The 19,619-nt window shown below is 41.3% G+C and overlaps 1 protein-coding gene across 4 annotated transcripts in view; it reads right to left on the bottom strand.

Moving 5' to 3' along the window:
* The window catches only part of TNPO3 (transportin 3), a 403,460-nt gene that overhangs the window by 189,142 nt on the left and 194,699 nt on the right, over positions 1–19,619 (bottom strand). For all 4 annotated transcript variants that reach the window (XM_053716333.1, XM_053716334.1, XM_053716336.1 and 1 more), the window contains exons 10-11: positions 17,164–17,255; positions 103–242 (exon numbers count right to left, since the gene is read on the bottom strand). In XM_053716333.1, the coding sequence (XP_053572308.1) occupies positions 103–242; positions 17,164–17,255 (232 nt within the window). The remainder of the gene's footprint in view (positions 1–102; positions 243–17,163; positions 17,256–19,619) is intronic.

Genomic DNA, 19,619 nt, shown 5'->3' with positions numbered 1-19,619 from the left:
ATAGTGCTCTGGGTCAGATTCATACAATACTACAGCACAGCCGTTACCTACAGTCACAAGATCAATACGTATAGTAATCTGGGTCTGTCTTAAAATACTCACCAAGGAACTGTGGGTTTCTGTCCACTACTTCACTCATCTCACCAACCAGCTCTATACTGGTGTACCGCACAGCGATGTGCACTGACTCTGGCAGCCTCACAACACCTTCCAGCACCTCCACAAGGGTCGGGTTGTTCTCACTGAGGATGAGCAGAGCACAAGGAGTTAACAAAACTAGATAATTACTGTGATTATTAAGTGCAAGGACACAGAGGAGAGATTGGTGCAGCCAGCACAAGAAACATACAATGCTACTGTACATACGAAATGTGATAAGCCCAATAATACCTGAACATCTCAGCGCAAGAGCAGGGAACCTGACTGGCCAGAGGAAGCAAACTTATTCAGTGGGACAGCCTGACAAATCCCAAGCATGGCTGGTTTTTTGTAAGCTTGTGATTAGGTCTATTTACGTGGCAGTAACAGTTCTGCACTAGTAAAACATACTGCAATATATAAACGTGGTGGTTGGAAGACAGATGACAGTAATAATTAGACTTGTGTATTCAGAGATTTACCTACAAAATGTAGAAGAATACGGCCCTTCGTGCCATTCAGATTTTTCCAGAGCCGAATTTATGCTTGTGAAACAGCAACACACAAAAATGTGTGCAAATCCAGATTTTAGTGTGTTGCTCTATCACAAGTATAAATTAGATAGCTGCTAGTGAGTGCATCGCATATCTGCAAGGTATAAAGCATGTGGAACCGCTCTATACTTTACTAGAAAACAGAAAAAGAAGGGGGCGGAGGATCCATGACACTACGGTGCAGGGTAAAATCGAAAAAAAAATAAAAAAAATAAAAAAAAACAAAAATAGAGAGATCATGGGATGGCACAAAAAATATACATGCTGATTTGTACTCATGCATAACCTACATGAAAATGCTCTATACACAATATATAGGTTTAACATGCCCCTTTCCAATAATCAAATTCGATTTGTTCTTTAGTATCCTTTGCATAGATAAAGCCTAGTTGGAACTGTTGGACCTTAGGAGTGTGCATAGGTCTGTAGGGTTATGGCAGCAGTTTTGTAATAATATAGAACAATGCTACATTGTTACAAACACTGCTGCAACCTGGTGATAAATTAGCACAGCGACAAGGATACGTGTATTTGGGAGATTTATAGCTAACAAATATAATGGACAGACCATTTAATTGTTCACTTAAAAAGGGACAGTCTAGTCCAAATTAAACTGATGATTCATATAGTTCATGCAATTTTAAACAACTTTCCAATTCACTTATCAAATGTGCTTTGTTCCCTTGGTATTCTTAGTTGAAAGCTAAACCTAGGTAGGCTCATATGCCAATTTCTAAGCCCTTAAAGGCCACCTCTTATCTGAATGCATTTTACAGTTTGACAGCTAGAGGCTGTTAGCTTATGTGTGCCATATAGATAATATTGTGCTCATGCCTGTGGAGTTACCTAGGAGTCAACACTGATTTGCTAAAATGCAAGTCTGTCTAAAGAACTGAAATAAGGAGGCAGTCTGCAGAGGTTTAGATATGAGACAATCACAGAGGTAAAAAGTTATATTAATACAACTGTTTATGCAAATCTGGGGAATGGGTAATGAAGGGATTATCTATCTTTTAAACAAACTCTGGAGTAGAATGTCCCTTTAAACGGGACATGCAACATTGAAATGGTCTGCCTCTAATTTGCTTTGCTCTCTTAGTACCTTTGTTGAATGCATACCTAGGTATGTTTAGGAAGAGCATTGCACTATTGGGTGCTAGCTGCAGATATATGCCTCATCACTGGCTCACCTGTGTTCAGCTAGCTCCTAGTAGTGTTTTGCTGTTCCTTCAACAAAGGATACTAAGAAAATAAAAGGACCACTCAATGCAGTAGAATTACATAATTAACAAGTGCATAATAAGACAATTATTTTACACCTACTACTACTGAATTAACTAGATTTTTTTTCAGAGAAAATTTTCTCTCATTTTCTGGCCCCCTATATCATGTGACAGACATCAGCCAATCACAGACTAGTATATGTATACCATGTGAGCTTGTGCACATACTCAGTAGGATCATGTTCCCCAGAAAGTGTGCATATAAAAAGAGTGTAAAATTTGATAATGAAAGTAAATTGGATAGTGTCTTAAAACCGCATGCTCTTTCTGGATCATAAAAGTTTATTTTGACTTGCGTGTCCCTTTAAGCAAATTTAATAAAAACAAGTAAATTTGGGAAGTTATTTAAAATTATACTCTGAATCATTAAAGAATAATTTTTACTTTCCTATCCATTTAAATATCCCAAACGTGTGGGAATATTCTTTTCCTGACCAGTAGGAGGTAGCAAAAGACAATAATACACCAGAGCTTTAAATCCCTCCCACTTCCCATGATCCTCAGTCATACATATTGCCAAGAATATGAGGATGGTGAGAGTCTGCAAGTCATTACGTGTGGGAACCAATACCCAAGCAGAGGAGTCCACAAAACCCCAAGCAGAGCAGAAAGCAAGTTACTATTCAGGCACTACAGTACTTTCCTGACAAATAAAGCCTCAGAAGAAGCACACACATCAAAGTGATAAAACTTGGAGAAAGTGTGTAAAGACGACTAAGTAACAGCCTTACAAAACAGATTAATAAAAGTCTCATTAAGAAAGGCCCAGAAGTAGCACCTGCTTTTTACACATGTCAGACCTCCCTAACAGGTCAGATTTTGAGGATATCTGAACTGGAGCACAGGTGAAATAATCAGCTGATTAGTAAACATGGTTATTTTACCTGTTCTCACCCAAGGTTATCCTGAACATCTGGCCTGTTGGGGAGCCCTGAGGACAGGTTTGAAAACCAGTGTTTTAGTGCGATGAGCAATAATGCGGTCAAGGGGAGCTTTCCCCGCAGCCAAAAAAGCCTTGCGAATGAAGGCTTTTAGCCAAGCAGCTAAAGTAACAGTCGTAGCTTTCAGACCTTTAAGAGGAACAGAAAAATGGAGAGAAGAAGAAACTCACATCTTTTGTGGCTTTCAGATAATATTGGAGAGCTCTTACAACATCCACGCTGTGGAGACAATGCTATAAAGAATAGCTGGTACAAAAAACAACCATATCCTGATGATAAAAAAAGGGGGAGGTATGCACGACATACAGGAGCTAAAAGCACAGACAGTTCTAGCTGAATAAATAGCTAGAACAATAAGAATCTTCCGGGATAAAAGCTAAAGGTCTAAACCAAGCATCAGCTCAAGTGGAGGAGTTTGAAAAACCCTCAAAATCAGATTGAGTTTCCAAGGAGGACAAACTTGACCATCAACTGGTTTCATTCTGATCAGAGCCTGAACAAAGGCCTGAAAAGCACACCAGAGTAATCAGAATTGCGGAGGCTTGTTCCTCTGCTTGATTCTGGCTATCACTCTGGATAGCACCACAAACTGAGGAAAAATTTAAATCAGGTTAAACGACCAAGGGACCACTATGGCATTTATCAGATTCACCCGAGGGTCTCGAGAAGTGGCACAATACTGAGGCAGTTTGTGATTTAAATGAGAAGCCATGAGATTTTTCTCTGGCAGACCCAAACATCTCACAATTTGGTAGAAAACTTCCTGATTCAGAGACCATTTCCCTGGGTGACTGAGAAAATCTGCCTCCCAATTGATAGCAAAAATTCTGCAATGATGATGCGGCACACTTCACTCAATGCTAAGAAACTGCGAGTTCCTCCCTGATGATTGACAATAGCCAATGCTGTGACATCTGAAGGAATCTCAGAAAAGATTTGCGTCTCTGGAGAGCCCTGAAGATTGCAGAGTTCCAGAATATTTATTGGTAACCTCACCACCTGAGGAGACAAAACTCTTGCCCAATTCAAGACCCCCCCACCAGACTGGTGAGTTTGCCACCAAGTCAAAGACTGTTGTGTGATCTAAAAATCTTTAGACAGATCCTTGTGGACTCCATTCCATTGATGCAACATCTGATACTGGAGGTCCCAAAGATAAAATCTGGCAAATGGAACTACATCTCAGGTAGCCACCAATAGACCCACAACTTCCATGCACTCCGCAACAGAAGGTAGAGAATTTAGCTGCAAAAGGGCAATGGCCTGCTGCAGTTTCGGTCAGCGCTTAGTCATAGTCTCAAAACATATTATGAACTCAAAAAAACAAACAAAAAAAAAACACGGGTCTGAGGAGTTCAAGAGCTTTATTTTCCAACTGAGTATGAGACACAGCCAGATGATAATAAAAGAGCCTGAACCAGAATGCCATGCCGGTGAGGAACAACAGAAATTCCTAGATCTCAAACTACAGACAACAGAGCTCCCAGTACTTTTGAAAACAGCTGTAGCAACTGGTAATGCTGGTATAGAAAAGCAAATCTCAGGAACTTGATATGATCCCTGTGAACAGGGATATAAAAAACATAATTTATGTAAGAACTTACCTGATAAATTAATTTCTTTCATATTGGCAAGAGTCCATGAGCTAGTGACGTATGGGATATACAATCCTACCAGGGGGGGCAAAGTTTCCAAAACCTCAAAATGCCTATAAATACACCCCTCACCACACCCACAATTCAGTTTAACGAGTAGCCAAGTAGTGGGGTGAAAAAGAAAGGAGTAGAAAGCATCAACAAAGGAATTTGGAAATAATTGTGCTTTATACCAAAAAATCATAACCACCATAAAAAGGGTGGGCCTCATGGACTCTTGCCAATATGAAAGAAATGAATATATCAGGTAAGTTCTTACATAAATTAGGTTTTCTTTCATGTAATTGGCAAGAGTCCATGAGCTAGTGAAGTATGGGATAGCAATACCCAAGAAGTGGAACTCCACGCAAGAGTCACTAGAGAGGGAGGGATAAAATAAAAACAGCCATTTTGCTGAAAAAAATTAATCCACAACCCAAATATAAGTTTATTCTCATAAATGAAAGGAAAAACTTAAATCATAAGCAGAAAAATCAAACAAACAGCTGCCTGAAGAACTTTTCTACCAAAAACTGCTTTTGAAGAAGCAAATACATCAAAATGGGTAAAATTTAGTAAATGTATGCAAAGAAGACCAAGTTGCTGCTTTGCAAATATGATCAACTGAAGCTTCATTCTTAAAAGCCCTTGAGACTGACCTAGTAGAATGAGCTGTAATTCTCTGAGGCAGAGCCTGACCCGACTTCAAATACGCGTGATGAGTCAAAAGCTTTAACCACGATGCCAAAGAAACGGCAGAAGCCTTCTGACCTTTGCTGGAACCAGAAAGGATAACAAATAGACTAGAAGTCTTCCTGAAATCTTTAGTAGCTTCAACATAATATTTCAGAGCTCTCACCACATCCAAAGAATGTAAGGATCTCTCCAAAGAATTCTTAGGATTAGGACACAAGGAAAGGACAACAATTTCTCGATTAATGTTGTTAGAATTCATAACCTTAGATAAGAATTTAAATGAAAACCGCAAAACTGCCTTACCCTGATGAAAAATCAGAAAGGAGATTCACAAGAGAGCAAATAATTCAGAAACTCTTCTAGCAGAAGAGATAGCCAAAAGGAACAACACTTTCCAAGAAAATATTTAAATGTCCAAAGAATGCATAGGCTCAAATGGAGGAGCCTGTAAAGCCTTTAAAACCAAATTAAAACTCCAAGATGGAGAGATTGATTTAATGACAGGCTTGATATGAACCAAAGCCTGAACAAAAAACAGTGAATATCAGGAAACTTGGCAATCTTCCTGTGGAATAAAAAGGAAAGAGCAGAGATTTGTCCCTTCAAGGAACTTGCAGACAAACCCTTAACCAAACTATCCTGAAGGAACTGTAAAATTCTAGGAAATCTAAAAGAATGCCAAGAGAATTTATGAGAGAAACACCATGAAATGTAAGTCTTCCAAACTCGATAAATCTTTCTAGAAACAGATTAACAAGCCTGCAACATAGTATCAATCACAAAGTCAGAGAAACCTCTGACTAAGCACTAAGCGTTCAATTTCCATACCTTCAGATTTAAAGATTTGAAATCCTAATGGAAAAAAAAAAAAACGGACCTTGAAACAGAAGGTCTGGCCTTAATGGAAGTGGCAAAGGTTGGCAACTGGATATCCGAACAAGATCCACATACAAAAACCTGTGAGGCCATGCTGAAGCCATCAACAGCACAAACGATTGCTTCATGATGATTTTGAAGATCACTCTTGGAAGAAAAACTAAAGGCGGGAAAAATATAAGCAGGTTGATAACACCAAGGAAGTGTCAACGCATCCACTGCTTCCGCCCGAGGATCCCTGGACCTGGACAGGTACCTGGGAAATTTCTTGTTTAGATGAGAAGTCATCAGATCTATTTCTGAAAGACCCCACATATGAACAACCTGAGAAAACACATATGGATGGAGGGACTACTCCCCCGGATGTAAAGTCTGACAGCTGAAATAATCCGTTTCCTAATTGTCTATACCTGGGATATGAACCACAGAAATTAGACAGGAGCTGGAATCCGCCCAAGCAAGTATCCAGGATACCTTCTTTCATAGCTTAAGGACTGTGAGTCCCATCCTGATGATTGACATATGCCACAGTTGTGATATTCTCTGTCTGAAAACAAATGAACAGTTCTCTCTTCAACAGAGGCCAAATCTGAAGAGCCCTGAAAATTCAAAATATTGATTGGTAATCTCGCCTCTTGAGATTTCCAAACCCCATGCACTGTCAGAGATTCCCAAACAACAACCTAACCTGAAAGACTCGCATCTGTTGAGATCACAGTCCAGGTTAGACAAACAAAAGAGGCCCCTAGAACTATACGATGGTGATTTAACCACCAAGTCAGAGAGAGTCGAACATTGGGATTTAAGGATATAAATTGTGATATTCTTGAAAAAACACTGCACCATTGGTTCAGCACACAAAGCTGGAGAGGTCTCATATGAAAACGAGCAAAATGGGATCACGTCCGATGCTGCAGTCATGAGACCTAAAACTTCCATGCACATAGCTACTGAAGGGAATGACTGAGACTGAAGGTTCCGACAGGCTGCCACCAATTCAAAACGTCTCTTGTCTGTTCGAGACAGAGTCATGGACACTGAATCTATCTGGAAACCTAAAAAGGTGACCCTTGTCTGAGGAATCAAAGAACTTTTTAGTAAATTGATCCTCCAACCATGTTTTGGAAGAAACAACACTAGTTGATTCGTGTAAGATTCTTCAGAATAAAGACTGAGCTAATAACAAGAAATCATCCAAATAAGGAAACACCGCAATATCCCGCTCTCTGATTACAGAGAGTAGGGGACGAAGAACCTTAGAAAAGATTCTTAGAGCTGTCGCTAGGACAAAAGGAAGAGCGACAAATTGGTAAAGCTTGTCTAGAAAACAAAATTTATGCTTACCTGATAAATTTATTTCTCTTGTGGTGTATCCAGTCCACGGTTCATCCATTACTTGTGGGATATTCTCCTTCCCAACAGGAAGTTGCAAGAGGACACCCACAGCAGAGCTGTCTATATAGCTCCTCCCCTAACTGCCACCCCCAGTCATTCGACCGAAGACAAGCAAGAAAAAAGGAGAAACTATAGGGTGCAGTGGTGACTGTAGTTTAAAAATAAAAAACACCTGCCTTAAAATGACAGGGCGAGCCATGGACTGGATACACCACAAGAGAAATAAATTTATCAGGTAAGCATAAATTTTGTTCTCTTGTAAAGGTGTATCCAGTCCACGGGTTCATCCATTACTTGTGGGATACCAATACCAAAGCTTTAGGACACGGATGAAGGGAGGGACAAGTCAGGAACTTAAACAGAAGGCACCACTGCCTGTAAGAACTTTCTCACAAAAATAGCCTCTGAAGAAGCAAAAGTATCCAATTTGTAGAATTTAGAAAAAGTGTGAAGCGAAGACCAAGTCGCCACCTTACAAATCTGTTCAACAGAGGCCTCATTTTTAAAAGCCCATGTGGAAGCCACCGCTCTAGTGGAATGAGCTGCAATTCTTTCAGGAGGCTGCTGGCCATGTGTCTCATAAGCTAAGCGGATTATGCTTCTCAGCCAAAAAGAAAGAGAAGTTGCCGAAGCCTTTTGGCCTCTCCTCTGTCCAGAGTAGACAACAAACAAAGCAGATGTTTGACGAAAATCCTTCGTAGCTTGTAAATAAAACTTTAAAGCACGAACCACATCAAGATTGTGTAAAAGACGTTCCTTCTTTGAGGAAGGATTAGGACATAATGAAGGAACAACAATCTCCTGATTGATATTCTTATTAGATACTACCTTAGGAAGAAACCCAGGTTTGGTACGCAAAACTACCTTATCTGCATGGAAAATCAGATAAGGGGAATCACACTGTAAAGCAGATAACTCCGAAACTCTTCGAGCCGAGGAGATAGCTACTAGAAACAGAACTTTCCAAGATAAAAGTTTAATATCTATGGAATGCAAAGGTTCAAACGGAACCCCTTGAAGAACTTTAATAACTAAATTTAAACTCCATGGCGGAGCAACAGGTTTAAACACAGGCTTCATTCTAACTAAGACCTGACAAAACGCCTGAACGTCTGGAACCTCAGCCAGACGTTTGTGCAAAAGAATAGACAGAGCAGAAATCTGTCCCTAGCAGACAATCCTTTCTCCAATCCCTCTTGGAGAAAGGATAAGATTCTAGGAATCCTGACCTTACTCCATGAGTAACCCTTGGATTCACACCAATGAAGATATTTACACCATATCTTATGATAGATTTTCCTGGTGACAGGCTTTCGAGCCTGAATTAAGGTATCAATGACCGACTCGGAAAAACCACGCTTTGATAGAATCAAGCGTTCAATCTCCAAGCTGTCAGACGCAGAGAAATTAGATTTGGATGTCTGAAAGGACCTTGAAGTAGAAGGTCCTGCCTCAGCGGCAGAGTCCATGGTGGAAAGGATGACATGTCCACCAGATCTGCATACCAAGTCCTGCGTGGCCACGCAGGAGCTATCAAAATCACTGAAGCTCTCTCCTGCTTGATCTTGGCAATCAGACGAGGGAGCAGAGTAAACGGTGGAAACACATAAGCCAGGCTGAAGGACCAGGGCGCTGCTAGAGCATCTATCAGCGCTACCTTGGGATCCCTGGACCTGGACCCGTAATGAGGAAGCTTGGCGTTCTGACGAGACACCATGAGATACAGTTCTGGTTTGCCCCATAGTTGAATCAACTGGGCAAATACCTCCGGATGGAGCTCCCACTCCCCCGGATGAAAAGTCTGCCGACTTAGGAAATCCGCCTCCCAGTTCCCTACTCCTGGGATATGGATAGCTGAGAGATGGCAAGAGTGAACCTCTGCCCATAGAATTATCTTTGATACCTCCAACATCGCCAGGGGGCTTCTTGTACCCCCCTGATGGTTGATATAGGCTACAGTCGTGATGTTGTCCGACTGAAATCTGATGAACTTGACTGCACCTAGCTGAGGCCAAGCCTGAAGAGCATTGAATATCGCTCTTAGTTCCAGAATGTTTATCGGAAGGAGGGCTTCCTCCTGAGTCCACGAACCCTAAGCCTTCAGGGAGTTCCAGACTGCGCCCCAGCCCAGAAGGCTGGCATCTGTCGTCACTATAGTCCATTCTGGCCTGCGGAAGCTCATTTCCCTGGACAGATGGACCCGAGATAGCCACCAGAGAAGAGAATCCCTGGTCTCTTGATCCAGATTTAGCAGAGGGGACAAATCTGTGTAATCCCCATTCCACTGATTGAGCATGCAAAGTTGCAGTGGTCTGAGATGTAGGCGGGCAAACGGAACTATGTCCATTGCCGCTACCATTAAGCCGATTACTTCCATACACTGAGCCACTGACGGCTGAGAAGTGGAATAAAGAGCACGGCAGGAAGTTAGAAGTTTTGACAACCTGACCTCTGTCAGAAAAATCTTCATTTCTACTGAATCTATCAGAGTTCCTAGGAAGGAAACTCTTGTGAGAGGGGAGAGAGAACTCTTTTCTTCGTTCACCTTCCACCCATGAGACATCAGGAATGCCAGAACAATGTCCGTATGGGACTTGGCGATTTGAAAATTCGACGCCTGTATCAGAATGTCATCTAGGTAAGGAGCCACCGCTATGCCTCGTGGCCTTAGAACCGCCAGTAGGGACCCTAGAACCTTCGTAAAGATTCTTGGTGCCGTGGCTAACCCGAAGGGAAGAGCCACAAACTGGTAATGCCTGTCTAGGAAGGCAAACCTGAGAAACCGATGATGATCTCTGTGTATCGGAATGTGGAGAAAAGCATCCTTTAAGTCCACGGTAGTCATATATTGACCCTCCTGGATCATAGGTAGGATGGTTCGAATAGTCTCCATCTTGAAGGATGGGACCCTGAAAAATTTGTTTAGGATCTTGAGATCCAAGATTGGTCTGAAAGTTCCCTCTTTTTTGGGAACTATAAACAGATTTGAATAGAATCCTTGCCCCGTTACTCCCTTGGAACTGGGTGGATCACTCCCATAACCAGAAGGTCTTGAACACAACGTAAGAATGCCTCTCTATCTGGTTTGCAGATAATTGTGAGAGATGAAATCTCCCCTTTGGAGACGAGGCTTTGAAGTCCAGAAGATATCCCTGGGAAACAATCTCCAGAGCCCAGGGATCCTGGACACCTCTTGCCCAAGCCTGGGCGAAGAGAGAAAGTCTGCCCCCAACTAGATCCGGTCCCGGATCGGGGGCTACTCCTTCATGCTGTCTTGGAGGCAGCAGCAGGTTTTTTGGCCTGCTTTCCCTTGTTCCAAGCCTGGTTAGGTCTCCAGACTGGCTTGGACTGGGCAAAATTTCCTTTTTTTTTTTTTGCAGTAGAGGAAGTTGAAGCTGCGCCACTCTTGAAGTTTCGAAAGGAACGAAAGTTAGTCTGTTTGGTCCTTAATTTGTTGGACCTATTCTGGGGAAGGGCGTGGCCTTTTCATCCAGTAATATCAGAAATGATCTCCTTCAGTCCAGGCCCGAATAGGGTCTGCCCTTAAGGGGATGTTGAGAAGCTTAGACTTTGAAGTAACGTCAGCTGACCAGGATTTAAGCCATAGCGCCCTACGCGCCTGAATGGCAAAAGCCGTTAACTTTGTTAAATGAAAAACGGCATCAGAAATAAATGAATTGGCTAACATAAGAGCTTTAAGCCAGTCTAGGATATCATCCAACGGGGTCTCCACCTGTAGAGCCTCTTCAAGAGACTCAAACCAGAAAGCCGCATGCATGAGGCTGGAGGCAATGCATGCAAGAGGCTGGAGAATAAAACCTTGTTGTATAAAGATTTTCTTAAGGAAACCCTCTAATTTTTTTATCCATTGGATCTAGGAAAGCGCAACTGTCCTCGACGGGGAGAGTTGTACACTTAGCTAGGGTAGAGACTGCTCCCTCCACCTTAGGGACCGTCTGCCACGAGTCCCGTGTAGAGGCATCTATGGGAAACATCTTTTTAAAAGCAGGAGGGGGAGAGAACGGTACACCTGGTCTATCCTATTCCTTCGTAATAATTTCTGAAAACATCTTAGGGATTGGAAAAACATCAGTGTAAACAGGCACTGCAAAATATTTGTCCATTTTACACAATTTCTCTGGGACTACAATGGTGTCACAGTCATCCAGAGATGCTAAAACCTCCCTGAGCAACAAGCGGAGGTGTTCAAGCTTAAATTTAAATGCTGACATTTCAGAGTCAGACTGAAGTAACGCCTTCCCTGAATCAGAAATGTCACCCACAGATAGACGCTCTCCTGCTTCGGCTTCTGTACATTGTGAGGGTATATCAGACATAGCTACTAAAGAGTCAGAAAGCTCTGTATTTGTTCTAGCCCCAGAGCTGTCTTGCTTTCCTTGTAACCCTGCCAGTTTGGACAATACCTCTGTGAGAGTATGATTCATAACTGCCGCCATGTCTTGTAAGGTAAACGCATTGGACGCGCCAGAAGTACTTGGCGTCACTTGCGCGGGAGATATAGGTTCTGACACATTGGGAGAGCTAGGTGGTTTAACCTCCCTTTTGTCAGTCTGAGAAACCTCTGGTGATAAATCTTTAAAACCCATAATATGGTCTTTATAACTTATAGAAAGGTCAGTGCATTTGGTACACATTCTAAGAGGGGGTTCCACAATGGCTTCTAAACATAATGAACAAGGAGTTTCCTCTATGTCAGACATGTTTGACTAGTAATGAGACCAGCAAGCTTGGAAAACACTTTAATAAATGTGAAAAAGCAATTAAACAAAAACGGCACTGTGCCTTTAAGAGAAAAAAACTACCACATAAACTGCAAAACAGTGTTAAAAAGTAGTAAACTCTACAAAATTTTTACAGTGTGTATAAGAGACTAAAGCAGCATTGCACCCACTTGCAAATGGATGATTAACCCCTTAGGCCCCAAACCGGATTAGAAAAACGGTAAAACCGTTAAAAAACAGTCAAACACACTGCCACAGCTCTGCTGTGGCTCCTACCTGCCCTTAAACACGATTTTTGCAGGAAAAAAACCCTCTATAGTGGTCCTAGATGCCAGAGGACTCCTTTAGGAAAGCTGGATGTCTCAGTCTGAATATCAACAGCGCATAAAGTGTGCGAAAATAGGCCCCTCCCACCATGCACTCAATGTCAGAGGGCCTTAAAAAAGTACTCCTAGGAGTAATCTAACAAGCCATGTGGAAAACTAGGCCCCAAATAAAGATTTATCACCCTCAGAGAAAAAACTTTTTTTCTGTAAGTTATGCAAACGTTTTTACACTAGGTAATATGAGAGTTAACATGATTACCCTTATTTTGTAAGCATGATCCCAGTCGTTAAATCACTGTATCAGGCTTACCTCAAATATACCAGGCACTGTCAGCATTTTCTAGACCTTATCTCTCTAGAAAAATATATACTGAACATACCTCAAAGCAGGTGATCTGCAAACCGTCCCCACAACTGAAGTTTCCTTTCCATACTCTTCGGTTATGTGTGAGAACAGCAATGGACCTTAGTAACAAACAGCTAAGATCATCAACCTCCAGCCAGTTTCTTCTTCCAATTTCTGCCTGAGAGTAAAACAGTACACTGCCGGTACCGTTTAAAAATAAACTCTTGATTGAAGGTAAAAACTACACTAAGTCACCACATATCTTGTGATACTTCCTTTCTTGTCGAGAGTTGCAAGAGAATGACTGGGGGTGGCAATTAGGGGAGGAGCTATATAGACAGCTCTGCTGTGGGTGTCCTCTTGCAACTTCCTGTTGGGAAGGAGAATATCCCACAAGTAATGGATGAACCCGTGGACTGGATACACCTTTACAAGAGAAAGGCTTACATAGCAAATAACAGCACATAAAGAGTTAAATAAAAAAAACATAATTTATGTAAGAACTCACCTGATAAATTCATTTCTTTCATATTGGCAAGAGTCCATGAGCTAGTGACGTATGGGATATACATTCCTACCAGGAGGGGCAAAGTTTCCCAAACCTCAAAATGCCTATAAATACACCCCCCACCACACCCACAATTCAGTTTAACGAATAGCCAAGAAGTGAGGTGATAAGAAAGGAGCGAAAGCATCAACAAGGAATTGGAATAATTGTGCTTTATACAAAAATCATAACCACTACAAAAAGGGTGGGCCTCATGGACTCTTGCTAATATGAAAGAAATTAATTTATCAGGTAAGTTCTTACATAAATTATGTTTTTTCATGTTATTGGCAAGAGTCCATGAGCTAGTGACGTATGGGATAGCAAATACCCAAGATATGGAACTCCACGCAAGAGTCACTAGAGAGGGAGGGATAAAAATAAAGACAGCCAATTCCGCTGAAAAAAGAATCCACAACCCAAATCAAAAAGTTTTAATCTTTATAATGAAAAAAACTGAAATTATAAACAGAAGAATCAAACTGAAATAGCTGCCTGAAGAACTTTTCTACCAAAAACTGCTTCTCAAGAAGAGAAAACATCAAAATGGTAGAATTTAGTAAAAGTATGCAAAGACCAAGTTGCTGCTTTGCAAATCTGATCAACAGAAGCTTCATTCTTAAAGTATATGTAAAGTCACTGATAGTAAATTCAGATTGAACTGATGGCACCACTCATTCAGTGTGATATTGGGTCTGTTACCGCTCTTTAATAGGGTTGATGGCCCAAAAATTGCAAAATTATGTGTGGTTAAGGTGCTATGTATCCAAACAAATGTGTTACATACTGGTTAGCTTAAGAAACTAACCACAAAGTGATACTAAATAAGCACTCAAAAAAGACCCCTAAATAATGGAGTTTAGGAAAAGAATCATATCAATTAAAACATAAATCTTTATTAGAATAAGTTAAAATCTGGGTAAATTAAAACTAAAATGCTAGCACAAAATTCCCAATAGTTAGACTAAATATCTAAGGCTGAGACCTAATATAATTAGGAGTATACTGTTCAGTAGCAGATTAGTAGGACATAGGCTGGGATTAATAATCCCTCGATATCCGGTTATAGTCAAGAGGTTCAGAGATGTAATAGTACACTCTCTCTAAAATGACAGATTCAATACACTATTGTTGATACACTATTAGAGCCAAATATTGTATAAATGGTTCATGTGTTATCCAAATAGTGTGTGATACATTAACGATGAAGTAGATTGCAGCTACAATAACTCAGCGAATAGCCTCATAAAAGTAATGTCAGTGTTAAACACATAGGCAAAGCAGTATGAGCGGAGCAGCTATGTTTTAAATTTAAAAAAGTTTTTCACCTCTAGTGATGAATCTGATATCCTAATTGTAGTATATAGTAAGCTGGGGTAAAAAACAAATAAGTAATAAAGCATTCCTATGCCTATAAATGGTATATTGTAATCTCATGTACAGAAATATTACATCTTCTTAAATGATGGTTACATTTGGTTATTCTTAATGAGAGTTAGTTCAAGTTGTTGCAATAATATCACTCATCCCTATATTAGGGATTTTATATAGTAATTAGATGTAGCTTATCCTATGCAGATAGTTTTCATAAAAACTCTGTGCATTTATTATAAATTAATGTTAGTATTACTGTGTATACTTTGTATTAATTCTGTTTCTCAAGAGGTATAATATAAGTTTATATATTATATATAATAAAACATACCAAAAGACACTCATCTACATATAGCAGATAGCCAAACCAGTACTGAAACAGTTATCAGTAGAGGTAATGGTATATATAAGAGTATATCGTCAATCTGAAAAGGGAGGTAGGAGATGAATCTCTACGACCGAAAACAGAGAACCTATGAAATAGATCCCCGTTAGGATGACCATTGCCTTCAATAGGTAATACTCCCTTCACATCCCTCTGTCATTCCCTGCACTCTGAGAGGAAAACGGGCTTTAGCATGCTGCGAATCGCATATCAACGTAGAAATCTAGCACAAACTTACTTCACCACCTCCATAGGAGGCAAAGTTAGTAAAACTGAATTGTGGGTGTGGTGGGGGGTGTATTTATAGGCATTTTGAGGTTTGGGAAACTTTGCCCCTCCTGGTAGGAATGTATATCCCACACGTCACTAGCTCATGGACTCTTGCCAATTACATGAAAGAAATGTACACCAAATTTGAAGCCAAACTTTGGTGATTAGATTGCTTAGCACCTCCAACTGGTCCTGAGAACCTTCCTACACGCTTAGAATGTAGCAACAGCACAGGAACCAGTTATAAACACAGCAATGGGGTGCTAAACAGTTAACCCTTAGTGCGCCTGCACTACAGGCAAGTGTGAAAGCCAACAACCCAAAAGGTAGCAAGCAGAAATTAGGCGCAGGAGAAAAACATACTGTGCACAGCTCAGAATCAACTTCTGCTAGTAAAAGGTGTATAAATATATATCCCCATACTATGTGAACATGTACATAATAACCAGCGGGCTATGAAGGTACTTGCCTCTCAGCGCATCCATCCACAGTGCTTACCTCAGTGCATTCTAGGCAGTGTGAGCAAAATGCTTAAGATCTAAGTTAGTAACAGCATCTCAAACCAGGGGATAGATGGACAAGTCCACATTTCCCCTGGGGAGGGCTGTGTTTCCACAAGGAGCAGCTCACTGTAGAACCCAGGGCTTGATGGCCAAGTCCACATTTCCCCTGGGGAGGGCTGTGCTTCCACAACGAGCAGCTCACTGTAGAACACAGGGCTTTATGGACAAGTACACATTTCCCCTGGGGAGGGCTGTGTTTCCACAAGGAGCAGCTCACTGTATTACACAGGGCTTGATGGACAAGTACACATTTCCCCTGGGAAGGGCTGTGTTTCCACAAGGAGCAGCTCACTGTAGAACACAGGGCTTGATGGACAAGTACACATTTCCCCTGGGGAGGGCTGTGTTTCCACAAGGAGCAGCTCACTGTATTACACAGGGCTTGATGGACAAGTACACATTTCCCCTGGGGAGGGATGTGTTTCCACAAGGAGCAGCTCACTGTAGAACCCAGGGCTTGATGGACAAGTACACATTTCCCCTGGGGAGGGATGTGTTTCCACAAGGAGCAGCTCACTGTAGAACACAGGGCTTGATGGACAAGTACACATTTCCCCTGGGGAGGGATGTGTTTCCACAAGGAGCAGCTCACTGTAGAACACAGGGCTTGATGGACAAGTACACATTTCCCCTGGGGAGGGATGTGTTTCCACAAGGAGCAGCTCACTGTATTACACAGGGCTTGATGGACAAGTACACATTTCCCCTGGAGAGGGATGCGTTTCCACAAGGAGCAGCTCACTGTAGAACACAGGGCTTGATGGACAAGTACACATTTCATCTGGGAGGCCTGTAGCATTTTTACACTGAGTAAAGACCTCACACTGCCTGGCTGAAAACTCCTTGTCTGCCCCTCTGAATGACAGGTTACTGAGAGTAAGATTAGGTTCAAACAATGAGTAGATCTTGCACCATCAAGGAGGCAAATTAAAAATAACTAAGTATCATGGGAAGTGGGAGGGATATAAAGATCTGTCTTGCCTCCTCCTAGTGGTCAGGAGGAGAATATTCTCACACGTAATTATTTGTAGACTCTCGTGATTTGATGAAAAATAGATATGTCCAGCCCTGAATCTGACACACTGATACTTACGGATCAACACTCTTCGCAATCGAGGCCATAATGAACAAAACAGCTTCTGTCACTTCCCAAGGAGGATTCCCTTCCTTTAGTGTGGAGTACAGCTGAAAAGAGAAATCATTCAGAAATGTATGGGTTGGTCCTGCTTCTACCTTCTGCACAAGAACCCTACTAGCATAGCACCACCCCCGAGGTTTAGGATTATTTTTTTTAGATGGATGGAGAGAAATCTATTTCTTAGATAATGTGGATCCATTATTATCCACAGATAAATATCTGTTAGATTTATATTACTCTATTCTGAGATTTAGTTTAAAATGTATTTATTTAGAGCAAAATGTATTATACTCAATATTATCTTGTATATGTGGTTTGTTTCAGTGTAGCACATAACACACATGCATTTAGTACTGTTAAACCGGATAATACTTTACTATTACTGGTACAATACAAATCAAAATGACAAATCATGGGAAACTATAAATGAAATACTTCACTACGGCACTTTATCACAGAGACGAGCGTTACTGTAGTATACTTTACCGGATGTCTTTCACTATCTGTTATATTTACTGTTTCTGGATCTGCACTAGAGCTCAGTTTATTGAAAATGATAGAGCAAGACCTAGAGAACCCCTTACTCATGGCCCAAGTAACCCAAGGTGTGTATGTACCACTGGTTTAGAATCCAGACAACTTGATACAATGTATACCCGTAACAAGCAATATAGCAAAAAGCACCTAGTAATAAAGGAAGATACAAATGACAAGGTTTTACACCAACGCTCCACCTGCTACTGTGTACAGCACCTAGTAATAAGGAGGAAGATACAAATGACAAGGTATTACACCAACGTGCCACCTGCTACTGTGTACAGCACCTAGTAATAAGGAGGAAGATACAAATGACAAGCTTTTACACCAACGTGCCACCTGCTACTGTGTACAGCACCTAGTAATAAGGAGGAAGATACAAATGACAAGCTTTTACACCAACGTGCCACCTGCTACTGTGTACAGCACCTAGTAATAAGGAGGAAGATACAAATGACAAGGTTTTACACCAACGCTCCACCTGCTACTGTGTACAGCACCTAGTAATAAGGAGGAAGATACAAATGACAAGGTATTACACCAACGTGCCACCTGCTACTGTGTACAGCACCTAGTAATAAGGAGGAAGATACAAATGACAAGGTATTACACCAACGTGCCACCTGCTACTGTGTACAGCACCTAGTAATAAGGAGGAAGATACAAATGACAAGGTATTACACCAACGTGCCACCTGCTACTGTGTACAGCACCTAGTAATAAGGAGGAAGATACAAATGACAAGGTTTTACACCAACGTGCCACCTGCTACTGTGTACAGCACCTAGTAATAAGGAGGAAGATACTAAAGGCAAGGTTTTACACCAACGTTCCACCTGCTACTGTGTACAGCACCTAGTAATAAGGAGGAAGATACTAATGACAAAGTATTACACCAACGTGCCATCTGCTACTGTGTACAGCACCTAGTAATAAGGAGGAAGATACTAAAGGCAAGGTTTTACACCAACGTTCCACCTGCTACTGTGTATAACACCTAGTAATAAGGAGGAAGATACAAATGACAAGGTATTACACCAACGCTCCACCTGCTACTGTGTATAACACCTAGTAATAAGGAGGAAGATACTATTGACAAGGTTTTACACCAACGCTCCACCTGCTACTGTGTACAGCACCTAGTAATAAGGAGGAAGATACTATTGACAAGGTTTTACACCAACGCTCCACCTGCTACTGTGTACAGCACCTAGTAATAAGGAGGAAGATACAAATGACAAGGTATTACACCAACGCTCCACCTGCTACTGTGTATAACACCTAGTAATAAGGAGGAAGATACTATTGACAAGGTTTTACACCAACGCTCCACAAGCTACTGTGTACAGCACCTAGTAATAAGGAGGAAGATACTATTGACAAGGTTTTACACCAACGTTCCACCTGCTACTGTGTATAACACCTAGTAATAAGGAGGAAGATACTAATGACAAGGTTTTACACCAACATGCCACCTGCTACTGTGTACAGCACCTAGTAATAAGGAGGAAGATACTAATGACAAAGTATTACACCAACGTGCCACCTGCTACTGTGTACAGTACCTAGTAATAAGGAGGAAGATACAAATGACAAGGTTTTACACCCACGTGCCACCTGCTACTGTGTACAGCACCTAGTAATAAGGAGGAAGATACTAATGACAAGGTTTTACACCAACATGCCACCTGCTACTGTGTACAGCACCTAGTAATAAGGAGGAAGATACTAATGACAAGGTATTACACCAACGCTCCACCTGCTACTGTGGACAGCACCTAGTAATAAGGAGGAAGATACAAATGACAAGGTTTTACACCAACGCTCCACCTGCTACTGTGTACAGCACCTAGTAAGGAGGAAGATACAAATGA

This window comes from Bombina bombina, chromosome 6 (assembly GCF_027579735.1).
Source record: "Bombina bombina isolate aBomBom1 chromosome 6, aBomBom1.pri, whole genome shotgun sequence".
NCBI classification, from domain to species: Eukaryota; Metazoa; Chordata; class Amphibia; order Anura; family Bombinatoridae; genus Bombina; species Bombina bombina.
The sequence above is the reverse complement of the archived record's forward strand: the minus strand, read 5'-3'. Positions and strand labels throughout refer to the sequence as shown.